Source organism: Pteropus vampyrus, unplaced genomic scaffold (genome assembly GCF_000151845.1).
Source record: "Pteropus vampyrus isolate Shadow unplaced genomic scaffold, Pvam_2.0 Scaffold7, whole genome shotgun sequence".
In the NCBI taxonomy this organism is placed as follows: domain Eukaryota; kingdom Metazoa; phylum Chordata; class Mammalia; order Chiroptera; family Pteropodidae; genus Pteropus; species Pteropus vampyrus.
This window is the reverse complement of record NW_011888788.1, coordinates 8256576-8273413: the sequence shown is the minus strand read 5'-3', so window position 1 is coordinate 8273413 and position 16838 is coordinate 8256576. Positions and strand designations below refer to the sequence as shown.

The 16838-nt window shown below is 39.6% G+C and overlaps 1 protein-coding gene across 4 annotated transcripts in view; it reads right to left on the bottom strand.

Annotated features, from left to right (window-relative positions):
• Nucleotides 1-11076: 11076 nt before the first annotated feature.
• BTBD3 (BTB domain containing 3) overlaps nucleotides 11077-16838 on the bottom strand; it is a 30326-nt gene continuing 24564 nt past the window's right edge. For all 4 annotated transcript variants that reach the window (XM_011370257.2, XM_011370266.2, XM_011370248.2 and 1 more), the window contains one exon: nucleotides 11077-14992. In XM_011370257.2, the coding sequence (XP_011368559.1) occupies nucleotides 13960-14992 (1033 nt within the window). In that variant the 3' untranslated portion in view covers nucleotides 11077-13959. The remainder of the gene's footprint in view (nucleotides 14993-16838) is intronic.

The following is a 16838-nucleotide window of genomic DNA, read 5'->3' as shown; positions in this document are numbered from 1 at the left end:
TAAGTAAACAATTTAATGGCATTTTTAAAATAGTATTTGTAAGCAGTCAGGATTTATTACTAGACGGCATATCAAAGCTTAGGGGAAGCTGCTGGCAACCAACGTAAGAAGGTAACTAAGGAATTCTGGTATGAAAACTGGCCAAATCGATTTAGGATTTAACATGAAAAATTCTGTGTACATTTAAGGAATCATTCATTAAAACAAGGAAAATTGGATTAGATAAAATAGTGGTGGAAAACAGGGACATGTGAATAAGGGGTTTGTCATCCTGAAAATTTTCCTATAACTAGACACATTTAAAGTGACATTAGTAGATTGCTGTGGTATGTAAACTGTATTAATAGCCCCAATTTATCACAATTGCCCATATAGATGCCTCTGAGTATTACCCTATAAGGTGACTTTTTGCTTGGACATGTGATTCTATTTGGCCAATGGGGCAGTAGCAAATGTGACACAAATAGAAGCTTAAAAAGTGCTAGTGTGTTTTCTCTTTATCTCTTGGATTCCCATTACCCTCTTGTTTACAAGCCCAGACTAGCTTGCTGGAGTCACATGAAGCAGAGTGAGTCCTCTCAGACTAGTAGGGTTTGAACCCATGAGAATATTGTATCCATAGAATCTGTGAGAAGACACATTCTTAAAATCTTTTAAGCATCTTTAGTCTGACCTCGTTTCTGGTGCCAAAATATATATTACTTATCTCTTGAGACATAACAAATTACCCTAAATATAGGCTCTTAAATATGATAAACATTTATCATCCCATGTAGTTTTTGAGGGTCAGAGTTGTTCAATGATTGAATGAGGGATATAAAATCACAGAACCAGTTGAGATCACTTAGGATGAAAGTAGTAAGGGAAGATTACAGGTTCAGTATGGAGCCCTAGGTGAAACTTCAACATTTAGGGCCTGATAGAGGAGGAGAGGACAAAGTTCTTTCCCATAGATCCCCTTGACCCCTTTGCATCAGTCAAGGGGACATGCCTATCTAGAACCCATGCCTCAATCTCTGCATCATGTAGTTCCTGAGATACTGAGATTCTCTGTCCTCATGGCCTCAAGCCTACTTCCTCACCACACCAACAGTGTGTGCACCCCTAGGTGGTTTTGGAAGAACAGAGTGGGATGCATGGGATAAGGAGACATAAAATCATGGATTATAAGAGAAAAGGGTACAAGCTATGGACAAGGGCCCAGGAGCCAGGCTTTACTTCTTCTCAGCCACCACATTCCCTGGGTGCAGAACTCTCGGAGCCAAGAATTTGAAATGTGTACTCGGTCGCTACAAAGTCATCTTTGTCAAGGTAGAATGCTACGACATATTTTACGTAGCAGTTTTTTAACTCGCTTTATAACTTTTCACATTCAGACATATAATATGTAGAAAGCCATTTATACAATTGCCTGGGGCCCTGTAACTGTTAGGGTCAGGCATGTCTGCATGAAGGGTCTTAGGTGGAGGGGATGGTGGTGCTACTTCCAGAAGCCAGAATATCTGAGACTCAACTCTAGTCCACATACACTCTTGCTGCACTGGCAATTAAAATGTGCTAAAATTAGATTATGTTGCCACCAGGGGAACTGCAAGAATGTCCTAATGAAATCATGATCTAAACATCCAGGCTTCTCCCAGATATAATTAACAAAGATTAAGAATTTAGAGTGTTTTTCCCATTTAATTAGGAATTTTATGAAGTAAGAGTCTTCATTTAAGCAGCTAAGCATAAATGTCAATCTCTACATTTAACAGGATGCATAATTTAAGGTTTAAAACACAGAAGTCCAGACTTTGTGAAAACCTTAGTCTATGTTATATGATGCCAGAGAACCCTTTGTCCACATGTGTGTCTAAAACAAGCCAAGTTTATTTTCAAACATGCTTTTAGCTGTAAGTTACTGGAATGGGTCCTGCTAGCACTGAACATTAAATTTAGGGGGGAAATGGTCTCTGCCTAGAAACTGCATGACATGGATGAGCTCTTTGATCCAATTCCTACCACGAAATAAAATAATTTTTTATTATGAAAATTATCAAATATACACAAATGTGGGTTGTACAAGGAGACCCATGTATTCCTCATCCTGTTGAATAATTATCAACATTCTCAATTTTGTGTTTGGTGGTAATTCTACAATGGTGTCAAATCAAATCCTTTTCTTCACTAAAGGCAATGGGTTTCTTCTTGTTTTGGGCTTGCTTTTATTCTTTTATTTTATTTTTATTTATCTTGATACCAGAATGAGATTCCTCCTTCTTCCTTGTGTCATCCAGAATGATGGGGACCTGCAGGTAAATGAATGCATTCATCCCAGTTAGGGGTTTTCACAGCATTAATATTTGGCCACTCTTCTACTTCAATTATCGTGCAAATGTTTCCATTGTTAACCAGAAAGGAAAATGTTTCTGGGAAAAAATTGGAAAGATGACATCCATTTAACACTGCCTTTTGGGGTTAGCACAAAATGACAGGACAGCGGGAAGCAGTTAAAAAGCTTCCCTGACAAGAGAAACTAAGTGATTCTGAGAGCTGCTCCCAATCAAACATGGTATTGAAGAGAGACCAGCTCTGATAATGACCTAGGAAAGACTACATTCTGGCCACACACGGTCATTTGTTTTTCTAACCAGGATGTCTTAGCAGGAGTTTGGAAAGACTGCATGACCCCTGCGTAAGTGGCAGTCACATGGAAAAGCCCTCAAATGGCTCATTTTATATACTTAGGCTTAAGAAGCCACTTTCTTTTCTTGTCTACAGGTCAAGAATCAGGTACCTGGTTATATTCACCAGTTTGTTCCCACCTACTTTCATCACTGTGACAACATGGTGTCCACAGGCTCTTCCACCTGCTTTGTCCCTCCCTATTTTCCCACCTGTTGTGAAGTGGTCTTTGAGTTGTGAGGTGAATGCAGTCTGTGAGAGGAAAGCCTTCTTGCTTTCAACATCTTTGCTGATGAATGTAGGGATGGATGTTGGGCAGGAAATAAATGGATTGCCCAAGTTCACGGGCTATACCTGGAGGCTAGCAAGCAGCAGTGGAATGACTCCATGGAATAAAGAGGGATGCGTATAAGCCAAGAAAATTTCTGGCTCTCCATGTGAAGCTGGCTTTACTCAGCCTGAGAGGTGACCTAGCAGAGCAGTAAGGGAACTTCGACACCATTCTCAGGACACCAGGTATTTCTGAGGCCACCATGAGTGTGACTTGTCTTTCCGGCAAAGGACAAAGCCCATTCATCTTTTCAGTTGCTATAAGGCCTAAGGGCAGTACTTCAGAGAGAGGAGTCTAGGATGGCCTGGTTCCCCACATCACTTCTCAACCCTGAATGGCTGGTAGGTCTGGCCTGCACTCTGGGATCTATGTAGAGGCTCAGCAGCTAAAAAACCTTTAAGGAAGAGACCTGAGGAGGTCATTCATGGGACTCAAGCAAAATGCTTGACAAACCTACAAAGGCTCCTTAAAGAGTGTGGGTGGCAGACCAGGGAAGTCTGAGAGAGCCACCACCCCTCCCATGGCTTGTCACTATTGAACATCACTTCCTTACCCAAAGGAAGTCTACTCCTTTCCTTCGTCCTTCTTTTAGACTTTGCCCATCAGGGGAAATGGTGAGGCAGGAGTGCGCTCTCTCTCTCCATCCTCCCTCTTGCATGCTCACTCTCTCTTTCCCCCTTTCCTTCTCTGATTTATTTTGTCTGCATCGTCCTGTTTCTAGTCACCTCCATGCTCATTTCTGAAGTCTTCTTGAATTTGAGGCCAACGTGACTTGCATATATGGAAATTTGGTTTTATCAGTCTAATAACTGAACATGAAAACAACATGGGTGTTTCTTTGCAATTATAGGCAAGAACTCAGTTCATTTCCTTTCTGACTTTGGAACTGTATCTGAATAAATAAAACATTAAAGAATGGCAATAACACCCACCACACACATCCAAACAACACACCAAATACAGTTTTCTTGCACATATAGTCATTCTGTACAGTGGACTCTCATTAGAGATGCCATTCACTGTGTTTGATTATGCTCTCCTGGGGAGTCGTATTTATAGGGAAGTGCCTTCCTCCAGACTGCAGTGGGAGGTGGGGGAAAGGGGGATGAGAAGCTTTAACATTTTGCAGCTGATAAGAAGTTTGGCCTGGGAGATACTTACATTCGACCCCGGTTTTCTGATTGGGGTGGATGACAGAGCCAATATCTGGAAAGTCACCATGTCACATGGCTCCCATTCGCCCTGGATGTTACCTCCAACCCAAACTATATTTACCATCATGGAATTTTTCTAAGGGGTAACAACACTAATTGGTGAATATGGAAATATTTAAAGTATATCACAGTTGTTCTATTTTGGAATTTCTTTACTTAAGGAAAATAAATTTTGGAAGCCTAAACATATGAAATGGCTTGAACTGCTTCTCTCTTGATTTCTCATAAACCCATGTGGCAAATAAACTTGAAATTTGGGGAAGGAATGGAGTGATTAAGCAACTCTTTCAGCAGTCAGGATCCTGGCTGGTTACTAACTGGAAGCAAGTATGATTCCTCAGTAAGGAATTCAGGAATTTGGGACACTTCACCCATTAAAACTTTCTGTGCTGTGGGAGAGGGACAGAGAGAAAAGCGGGATCAAAGGGATTGTCATATTTCCCAAAAGACCAGAAGGTAAAGAGCCGACTTACAAATGCATGTGAGAGGCGACAAAGCAGTGCTGGAAAGGCCACGTGAGAAATCTGTTCTGTTGATGCAGCCTTGGTGACGTGGTCACAAAATATAGAGCAGATGAAGCACGTCCTTGCCAAGTGGACCTTAGGAGTGCAGCTGATGTGCCTGGGCCACCAGCTGGTGGACTCACCCTAAAGTTTTCCACCTGCTGAGCTTCCTCAAGTCAAGGGGTAACAACACTAATTGGCAGGTCCCAGGTTAGGAATTCCTGAAGAGATGAAAACATGGGAGGGAAGCTCCCAACAGAGCAGCTGTGTGAGGTTTCCTGCTAACCTGAGACCCCATCGTTTCTCACTGCTTCGGCCATTTCTTCAGTTCCCTCTGGCTTCAAAGGCTGGCTGAGCGGTTACATCAAAGTCCAATTGTCTTTTTCCCTCCTGATGTTCTGAGGGCCAACACTTATTCTCTCCCTACTTTCCTTACCTGGAAGAAGCTCGTGAACCACCTTAGGTTTCCTAGGACTGTTGCCTTTAATGATGATGAAGAAAAACAGAGGAGAAAGGCTCCTTTCTATCCACATCCACAATCTTTTCTTGCTTAACTAGGGCCTAGTTTCCTGAGTAAAACTGTACAGCAATGCTAACACGTACACAAGAATGAAAGTGATGTAAATAACAAGACAAATACTACACTAACAAGGTATTTACTAACTGCAGGTGAAGGCTCCAGTTTGAGGAGCTGGAGCTAAGGGATAATACGTGGTCTTTTCAGAAGATAAACACCCCTGTGCCTGGGGGTTTGGGGCCAAAAAGCAACTCTTGTTAGCAGAACCAACTACTTACGTGGGGAGGAGACCCACCTAAAGGATATTTGAGTAGTTAATGCTCTTGAGTATGAGATTCCTCCTCCTCTCCCCATAAAATCTTCAGTAAAATTTTCATGCTCACTATGCTTTTGGGGCAAGTAGATCCCTGTGGGGAACTTGAGTCTGGGGTCCAGGTTTGGAAGGAGCACAGTGTCTATATGTAGATGCCTCCAAACTCAGGTTAAACGCTGTGGCCCAGTACGACAACCCTATCCACAGCCCTTGCCATGCGGCTTTGCAGTACTTCTCAGTAAAGAGGCTGAGTCTAATTCCTGATTCCTTGCATCTGGGTGGCCTGTGACTTCTGTTTTGGCCAACAGAACACAGCATGAGTGGTAGTGTGTAACTTCTAAGCCCAAACCTCAGGACTTACTTATTTCTTCCTGTTCCAGGTGATTTTCTTGTCTTGGTCATCACCATGACACCATGCCCAGGCTAGCTTGGTGGAGATTGAGAGACCATCAGAGCAGTCACCCCAGCTGAAAGCAACCAACCCCCATGCAAGTGAGCTCAGTCAAGTTCACAGAGCTGCCAAGACAACCCATAGCTTGAGAGCTTAAATGTACTGCTGTGTGCTACTGATGTTTATGTGTTTGTTATGTGTTATTTGAGCTTCATGTGAAGGCGACAGGTCCCTGAATGAGAATCTACGGGGGACAAGGCTTCTGAAAGCTTATTTTGCAAAATAGAAATTAACTTCCAGGAAATCAGGGCCCTCCTCAAAGGAGGCCCCAGCACTGGCTCAGGACCTCAGGATAAGGTAGGTCTGCAGATGGAGGACAGTTGAGGGGAGGTGAAGTGCCAAAAAGAGTGGGGGCACACGAACTCACAGAGTTGCCACACTTTTGGCACACCTGTGTTTACCTGAATAAAAAAAATTAGCTATTCAAATATTTTCCGTAATAATCAAATCACTTGTAATAAAGGTCAAACTTACTGTTCATTCCCAAACTGATTTTAAACTCTAAATGTTTTGGAGAGAGGGTTATATTCAAAATAGTCCAAGACCATAGGCTGGGAAAAAGTTTATTTTGACACCAGCAGAACTAGTAGACTCTTCTTAGAAAATGTCTTCAAACTGTCTCTCAAACACTTAGGTGCTTTCTTGGTCAGCTTTTACAGAGTAATTTTCTAAGGAATTCTAGATCGGTAGTTGCCATCCTTTTTTGGCACTAGGGACCCATGCTCCTATGAGAATCTAAAGCCTGATGATCTGAGGTGGAGCTGAGGCAGCGATGCTAGCTAGCGCTGGGGAGAGGCTGCAAATGCTAATGAAGATGAAGCTTCGCTCTGTGGCTTGCTGCTGTTCACCTCCTGCTATGCGGCCCAGTTCCTAATGGGCCACAGACAGGTATTGGTCAGTGGCCCGGACATTGGGGACCCCTGTTCTAGATTAATTTCCTGGCATAGAAGGCACTGATATGCTAGACTCCATTTACATCATTTGTCTCTCATTAACATGACAGTATTGAATACTTCCTAGAAATTTGTTTAAAATATGAGAATTTCTCAACAATACAGCTCTTAGTAGCTTTATATCCTCCCTAGCTATCAACCATAGTGATTTAAAATAGCAACAAAACGCCTCTTTAATTGTCCGCATTAACAACTTGTTAAAAGTATGTGTAAACTAAAAGTAAACTGGTTTTCCATGAGGACAGATATGAGGAAAGTGCATTTAATTTGTGGCCTTTCATATTTTGTTTCATTTAATCAACACTTATATGACACTTCCTGTTTGTCAGGTGCTGAGACGAGTGCTTTAGAAATATTAATTCATTGAATTGTCATAATAGCCCTGTGAAGAAGGCAGTTATTACTGCTTTCTTGAGGGAACTGAGGCTCAGAGATTAAGTAACTTGCCTGAAGTCACTGTAGCTACGCTGAGCTTCAAAGAGCAGTCTTGCTCCAGAGTCTGTTATTAACCAGTACACTATGTCAACTCTCACTTTTCCTTCTTCCTAAAAGAATCTTGGAATCAAGGGTGGATACCTCTAAACCAATAATCATCTATAGAGAAATGTAGAGTAAAAACTGTTTCTTTCCCTCTCTATAAGGATAAATGTAAGGCAAGAGGCTTCATTCCAACTTTACCAAGCCCCCTTTTAACTGGATGCTACAGCCATTGCACCCTGGGTATCTCTCCTCCTTGTTTCTAGAATCATTCTCCATTCCCTGGTCCCTTTGGTCTTTGTTTGCATTACTCACAGCCCTAACCTCTCCCCTCCTGCCTCTAGTCTGATCTAGTCTATCCTTCTCGGAGTTTGGAAAGATAATTCGAATACATGAAACTGTTGTCTTGTCTATCTCAAATCTCTTTAATGTCACTGTTTTATTCTATGGATAAAAGCCAGATAATTTAGCCTAACAGATGAAGCACTTCATGTTCCTGTCCAGTTCATTATCTCACTCCATACCTGGCACACAGTAGATGGCCTTGTTCTTCCACATTTACCCTTTATTTGAGCCATATCAAGCTGTTTGCCATTCTATCTCCACTGCTCTCTCCTCTGGAACTCCCTTCATCCCTGCCCCCTCCCTCCAACTTGCATTACCAATCTTCACTCAATAATTCCAATGCATCCTTCGAAACCCAGCTCAAGACTTCCACCCCAAGACTGATCTAGAAGTCCCTTATCCGAGCTCCTGTAGTAGCCAAGGCATTTCTTATTATCCCTTAGCAATACTGACCTATTTCTGTACAGGCTCCTCCCCTACACACCACTCAGATCGGCGCTACTCAAAGTACAATCTGTGGATGGCAGCATCAGCATCACGTGGAAGCTCATATGGTAGATAATTTCTCAGGCATCATCCAAGACCTACCAAATCAGAATTTCTGGGGGTGGAGGCTAGAAATCCATAACCCTGTATGCTAAAAGCAGAGCAGCACTGCACTGAACCCGAAGCTTCTGGAAGCGCACACCATGTCTTATTGGTCTGACTCCCTGGAGCATGTCTCTTATGACCTGGATGAAGCAAAGATCAATAAGTGATCAATGAATAAACATTAGGTTAAGCCTTTGAATGATTCAGTAGACCACTTTTTTTTCCCCCCTTTCTGGGGAGCTAAATTACTCAAAAAACAATTAAATATTCTTTAGGTTATTAATGCCTCCAAATATTCTCATAACTGGAATTTTCATTTTGAATTGGTTAAGACGCAGGTATACTGTTTGTTTCAGTGCTATTACAAGGAATGCTGGAATAAAGTTTAGATATATTTATAAGACAAGCACATGTATGAACATTCCGTTAAGATACACAGAATGTCTCTCGAAAGTACATTTTTATGTATTCTACTATACAGAAAAAAGTGATACCTTTGCTTCAGGCTTTGAAAGATTATTTAGTTTCTTTAAAATAGTCATTTTCTTTTGACTATATTTTGAATATAGTAGTTTATGGAGGAAAATGCAAATTGTATAGCCACAGTAAAGACTGCTACATATCAAAATATTATCTCAAAGACTTTCCTGGTTTCTCACGTAAGTCTTTATGCTATATGCTGCTCATAAAAATTTTTTGCAGCACTTCAAGTTAAAATTAACCAGGCCACTAGTATGGCCTATTTAAATTTTTCTTCAGGTATTTCACTCCTCTAAAACAAACTAATATAAGAGATAGTCTGTAAAACTAGTCACCAAAGTCATAAAAACAAAAAAAAAGTATGCCTTAATTCTGAAGTAAAAAAGGACATCATCCTTGGAGGTCTAACACACACTTTCCTCCGTTATCACTTAGGCTGGTTATTACCAAGAACAAGAACAGCTTAAGGAGAAGGCAGTAGGAATAAACTAATGTTTAAGTACTAGTACTCTAATAGGTAACTTTAATTACATCCTGTACACAGATTCAAGTACAGATTTGACAAAGTCAAGAGTGGGTGTTTTGTTGAAGTATGTATCTTGAGGTTAGGAATTTTTTAGATCTCAGAATATGAAATGTCATCATCTCCTAGTGAAATTGCTGGCCAATGGACATTCAAGTAAACAGGCAAATAGAAAATGACGGTTTTAAGTATAGCTAAGGTCTGCATAAATAGAATTATACCGTCCCCGCCGCCCTCCCTCAAAAAAAAGGTTCAGAAGATACAATAGAGATGCTGTGCCCAAGTTGGGAAAATGTGCCCAAAGATTCTTCAGAGATGGGTCTGCAGTTGCTAGTGACTTACATTGACTGCTTGGTATATGACAGGGTCAACCATTATATTTATCTCTTCCTCACAAATATTTTCATCTCATTGACCTGACAATGTCTTGGTTGTAAAAAGTTGTTTTGCTTATGTTGGTTATGGTTAAATGAGAAAATTCGATTTTTGAAAGTTTGCCCGTTTTAGTTTTGTGAAAAAATATATTCTAAAAAAGAAGTGTTGAGCAAAGGTCAATAAATATAAATGACTCCGAAAAATGTTGAAGTGTATTAATTAGAATTCCAAAGTGTAGTCATCTTCTACTGAAGCATTTCAAAGGCAGACAAGGGCCTACTCTAACAGACACTCACAACCATAGGACTTCAGGGCTACTTGCTTGTTTCAGCCTTTGGGTTTCTTAACTGTTTAGTTCCCCAAGAATACCTTCCCTCCTTTGATTTTTTCCCCAAGTTTAAGTCCACAGCTTTTGTAGGTTAGCCATAGAGTCAACTGGGAAGAAAGTGTTATTTCAATGACAGGTTGACCCTAAGTGCCAAAAAAAGAGAAAGAGAATTTCCAATTGTCTTGGGATTTTGAAAACAAATATATGTGGATTTAATTTAAACAGCAACATTAAAGAAAGAATGGCTAAGACTTTCCTGGATTAAAGATTTTTGCAATTCGGGTTGTATCTGTAATTAAGCTGATGAGAATGTGAACCTCTAGTTGCCTTACTCTTTGGAAAAATTCCAAAAATCTTTTGAAATATACTATAAAATAAATCCTGAGTAGATGAAATGGTTAAGCATTTATACAGGATTTCATAATAAACTCTACCACAAAAGCAACAGAGAGCTGCAGAGAAATACATGTTTGTGTGTATATATCGTGTATAAACGTGTGTATATATATGTACTTGATATAGGGAAATATAATGGGAAACTAGTTGAGCGCATTAACGATTATACTGAAAATCCTCATATGACATTTATTTTTTATTCCTAGACTTAGACTATTATAACCCAGCAGGAACAAGCAGCTCTGGTTACATCTAAAGCTAGAAGTGATTCACTATTACCTCGCCTTAGTATAGCCAGATTCAGACATTTGAGAAACTATAGCATCAGAATGCCAGCCAATTACAAATTCCATAAAGGGAATATCAATGCATCTATTCATTCCCTCTCATTAACTTAACAGTCGGGTTTTGAACAATGCAATTGATTAACATATTCATTGTTCTCTTATGCTTCTGCCTCAAATTTTTATTTCTTTAGGGATCAGAGATATCTGAATACTTAGCAAACAAATGCTCCTGCAAAACCATCTCTAAAATGTGTGGCACCAAAAGTGCCAGAATGAGTTTCTTACTATTTCAAGGACCTACGGAAAATGCTAAGGAAAACAAATCTATGAATCAATTTTCTTTTTATTGGCATTTAACATGATTATACACATTCATGTGTCTAACAAGATCTGCACTGTTACATTAAAAATACAGTACAATAACATTCAACATGAGGTACTTCATATTTATATATTTTTCCTTCATAAATAATGCTGTAAGCTACTAAATTCAAGCACTCTGATGCACAAGTGGCTAGTGTCTTGAATTAGCTGGACTTATTTCAACACCTTAAAGAACAAAAAAGACAGTTCAGTGCAATAATTATATAGAAATTAGATCATTTAAATACTATATTAAGATATGCTTAAAGAATGTAACATTAGGACTGCTAGCCTAGTTCCAGTATGAATGGCGACAAAGACTGCCAGCTACATTGGGAAAAGCATCTACAGAGTATTGTTTAATAAAGTTGTGTTTATACACTAGATACCTGCCTTGTCAGAACAGTAGTTTCTAGTTTTAAAAGCTATAAAATTTGAGATTACCAAAGAAAATAAAGCAAGCACATTAGCCTTTATTCCATGTTGAAAATACAGAAGGGAGAACAGGATTTAAAATCCAAAATTTCTTATTCTAAGTACAATTTCAAATTTAACCCACAGCTCTTGGCACCAGCCAATCAGGTGGTAGATGTCTTTTTTTTTTTTTTAAAGTAATAGTAATTAACATAAAATTGAGTTCTTCTACACCAGGGCACAAGATCTCATGCAGTTTTCACCCAGCAGGTCCCTGGCCACATGGAGGGCAGCTGGCTAACAGAAGCACGCTAAAGTTTCTTCTCCTCTGGCTTAAAAATGAGTGCCTTCTAATCAGGTATATAGTCTACCAATTTGTATGGTAGCTATGAATTACTGAAATGCTTAACCATAATTTAAAAACAAAACCCTTTGTTGAAATTTTTAAATTGAAATGTATTTTTATTTTACAGATGCTTTGCCAAAACTACTATCTGTCATCTCCCTAATAAATAAATGTGAGATAATTTTGGAAAGTTGTCCTGGGAGTAGTCATTTATAATCACCAGTAACAGCTTTTGATCATCTATGCTAATAGACATAGGTAATGGCAAAGATGATTAAAACATTTCCCATAATCCAGTGTTCTCCTCTATCAAGGAAGCCAGCCAAAAGCAACAAGCCCTTGTCTCCAGGGAAGAAGTGGCCCAGAAGCACAGCGAACATGATTAAGGGCAGTCACTCATGGGGCCTTACTGGGGCCAGTGGGGGATACATTTCTGTCCCACATCTCACTGGCCAGGCAGGGAGGAGACAATTCCTGAGTCGGCAAACACACCTGTGTGCACATGGGTGCCCACATACACACACCCACCCCAGGACTAACCCCTGGCTCCAGACAAGCCAGCTTCAGGCTTGCAGAGCAGGAGAAGGAGGCGGCCAGGGACCACACTCTGGGTGGCAAGGAAAGCCATCTCAGGATCACACTGAGCAGAAAAGCTGCCCAGAAACACATGGATACTTCAACTGGAAGTGAACACACTCGACACTACCAGGGTCACAGGCACTAAACCATCACCAGCCATCAGTGAAGGAGAATTTTTTGATGAGCTTTTCCCTCCTTTGTTTATATTATCCATGGACAAATTAATAAGAGAGCTGGATGTGCTGATGCAATAAATATTAGGTATAATGAGGTGTATATCACTTCAGATCATTTTTTAAAAAACCCTGCAGGCATATGTTGGCACTTTAAGATAGCCAGAGGCCAGATTCTAGCAGCCCAGGAAAAAGAATTATAAATAACTAAGAAAATAGTATGTGATCAAGGTAGAACAGGTAAAGTATTTTTCAGATTAAAAAAGAAATCAATGAATAAAAGTATATTACATTAACATGTAGTGCTAAAAAACTATTTTTCCATTCATCTAAAGAACTGTTTGGTCCTCTTTTCATAGGAAAAAGGGCATAGAAATTCTATACAACATGACTAATGAAAACAAGCAAATGGTGGGGATCAGAAGCTAAGTGAGGAGAAAAAGACTTGGGCTTTTTCAAACTGTGCATTCTATTGTGCCATCAATTAACCCATTTGTAGTATAGGACTTTTTTCAGTTTTCTTTTTAAAATTGTTTTAGTTTGAATAATAGGCCTAAACTTTTTTCTAATGACAATAAAATTTTTAAATTTAGTTACTTCTAAAAGAAGTGTCTGTACTGTAATATTTTGTCTCCTAAACTAAAATATAAATCTGCTTGTAGCAGAAGTCATGGCCTAAACCAACATCCAATTTCTTATTTTCCCGTTTTACACTGATACTTTGCAGTGTTCGATATTTAACAATCTTATGAATTGAGGATTTAAGAAAAAGCAATGCCCAGAAGAAAATATTTAAAAGGAAATAAGAGCTAAACATGACTACTGCCTACTTTCTAAATTATTACTTATTATGAAGCAAAACTTCTTTCAAAATTGTACACTGAGATTTATCTGTTATTTTTTTTGGGGGGGGGGAAGGTTCTGTTTAAAAATAACTCGTCATTATTCTTTTAAATTATTTATTTCTATTTGTCAAAATAAAGCCCTAAAAGAAATTTGAGGTGATCCAAAAATTTTCTTAAGAGGGACAAAACTGAGAAGTCAATGGGGCAGTTGGAAAAGAACACAAATCCTCCCCAGCTGTATAGATAGACGCAATTCTAAAAACCACAAAGCCCTAATAAGAAATTGGCTCTTTTAAGCATATAGTTAAAAGCGGAATGCTGCGTTTTTGCCTGTACATAATTAAAAGGTTGAAAGAAATTAGAAACTGCCTACAGCTTCGTTCATTACAAATTACCTGCGCTGATCACATATCTGCAGATGAGCTAAGCATCAAGCAAGTAGGAACCAGATGTGCATCTGAGAGCTCACACTGCTTCAGGAAATGTTTTCAAGCATAGAATATAAGTTCAGGGATCTGCCCTCCCTGTACCCCAGTGCCATTGGTGCTATCTGAGGAGCACTGAAACTGGACGGTCACTTTGCCACACTGAACCTCTGTCATGCCTTCCTGTCCAAAGTAACTGAGTTCATTGCCGTCCAGGATCACGCTGGCTGTGTAGAAGGTATCTGGCTCAATCTGCACTGGGTACTCAAACCACACAGGAAAGGTATTGCTGGAACCATCTGAGAAGTATTTGCTCAAGTTCTGCCCCAGGACAACGCCCTGCCGCTTGAGTTCAATCTTGGCACTGTACTCCGCAGAGCCACAGCTGGAGCCATACAGCCCAAAGCCAGCAATGAACACTCTTTTATCCACTGCAAACTGGATGCTGTCACAGCGGCCCCGATAGCGCCACTGGTTGCTCCGATAGGCACACGACTGGAAACGGTGACAGCGCTGGGGGACAAGGCCCTTGCGGGCTTTACTCACAAACTGCAGCTCAGGCTTTTTGGCCGCAGTGTACCAGAGGAAGATGTCGTTGGTCTCATTGAGAGTTAGAACTCCGGACTGTGCAGCACCATTTGCAAAATCATCCAGGGCCATTGTAGGTATGCGGATCAAGTAAAGTGCCTTTCCGAGGACCTTGCGTTTATTTTCAATGCTCAGAGCTAAATCTTGTCGCTGGCATTCTACTTCAGCCCAGTTGAGAGCTGCCTCAAAAACCACAATTTCTTTGGCATTCAGAGTTTCCCTGCGGAGGATACTTTCTAGTGTCTGGAAGTCGATATCGCAGAATCCCTCAGACTTGAGAGCTAACTCAGCCTGGGCATCGATCACCTCCCAGCAACGCTGGGTCAGGTCTGGCTCCTCAAACAGGCAGCTCTGGGAGAGGAGCACACAGGCGTTCTTGGCACTCAAGCTGGTCTCCAGGAAATTAACACAGGCTCTAGCGAGGTGAGGGACAATGTACTTTTTGGCAGCATAAAGAGTAGCCAGCACTGTGTCAGCAGCCAAGTCAATTTCATCACAATAGATATATCTGAAAGAAAGTACACAGCATGTAAAAGGAATTTTCACGAAACGAAAAATAAGTGTGTTCAGCAAGATGCAACTACTTTTCAAGTTAGTTCCAAGAAAAGCATCTTAGGTGACACTTATTACAAAAATGATTAGAGATTAAAGAAACATCTGAAATATGATCATAAATTAATATTTCAACTCAGCAGTGAGTTTGTATAATTAAAGACATTAACTTTGTGTTACCATTGTAGCCTCTACAAGGGGCATAATGCCTTCTCAAAAGAAAAAAGATACTAGAACTCTTTAAGAACTGCCTATCAGAATTCTATCACATGTACTATTTTACATTTAATGAAAAAATAACTCCCCTGTGTTTTAGATGCAATATATGTACAGATGTGTTACTTTAAAATTTTTCCATACAGTTAGAAACAAATGTCTTTAATACTACAATGTTAGCAATAATTGCATCTTGATACTTTTAACTAAGTAGGATTTAAATTTCTCCTAAACACAGAATAAAATCTGAAACTGAATAAGATATTTTTCAAGTACTTCCAAGTTTAATGGGTTATCAAAAATGGCCTAGAATGCTACCTTCCAGTTACCTTTACATAGAATCCAATATTGGCTTTGTGTCTGGTTTTAAAAAAACTCTAAACTCTCTCTTCTCCTTCACACATTTTTTCCATTTCAGAATTGAAGAATATATTGTTTTCAGGTTTATTTAATTAAATGACAAAATAAGAAAGCCTAAATATGCATTATTTCTACGATTCTATAAAACAACCCTTTGTCAGGAGATAAAACACTTCTTGGTGTTTTGGGGGACGCTGGCAGTCTTTCAGAATGATATGTAAATGTAGCAATCATCTGCTTCTTTTATGGTTCACTCTATGGTTCTTTTATGGTTCACTCTATGGTTCACCAAGAGTCAGTGAGAACTACATATAGTGAAAAATACATGCTGATAACATTTAATTTTTTAATCTTTCTAGCTAAGGTATTTGGCTACTTGGGTGAAACTTTAGTTATTAAATTTCAACTTAGTGAAGTACACATAAGAAGAAATTAGTAATGGTTTCTGTAAGAAAGTAAAAATTTTAAAAAACTCACAATGATGGCAGTAGGAAAGTGTCCACAATCACAATGGAACTTGCATTTTTGCTCCCAGGAAGCCCTTTCTCTTCTCTAAGCCATCTACTAGTGGGGCAAGACTGCTTGACAAAACATTTGCAGCTTAGTGATGCTCTAACCAGAGAACCAGGACTGTGGGGAGGATTCTGAAGCACAGTCAGCACTCTAGCTCTTACTCTGGAACTGTCAAATGGGCAGTCTTTCCTTTTTCTTGACAACCCCCTATCCAGAATACTGGCTACTCACACACAATGCAGGTGTGAGGAAAACCTGGCCTATCCCTGGCTATAACAAGGTACTGATCAACTGTAGCATGACAGCAAATGGCACTTTAGTACGTTTTTGATTCTTACCACTTTACATAGATGACACGTCTAATTTGCTGTACCAATATATATTCTAGGCAATACATTTGAGAGAAAAGATGGTTGTCAAATGACCAATCAAATGACTCAGGTGAATGTAACTCTGTGACTCTTAAATAATATCTGGAATGACACAATATTCTACTCGACTGCAGTGAAGTCAAAATGCTGAACTAGGGTTAGCATTCTCCTCCTCAATAGATAATGTGAAATATACAAAGCTGGCTTGACTGGGATTAAAAAAAAAAAAGCCTTGCCATTATATTGGTTTCTAAAAGATGACAAAGGTCATGACGTATTGGTTGGTTAAAAAGTGGTGGATTAGTTGACATCTTGGTACTTCACACGCTCACTTGCCTTTAA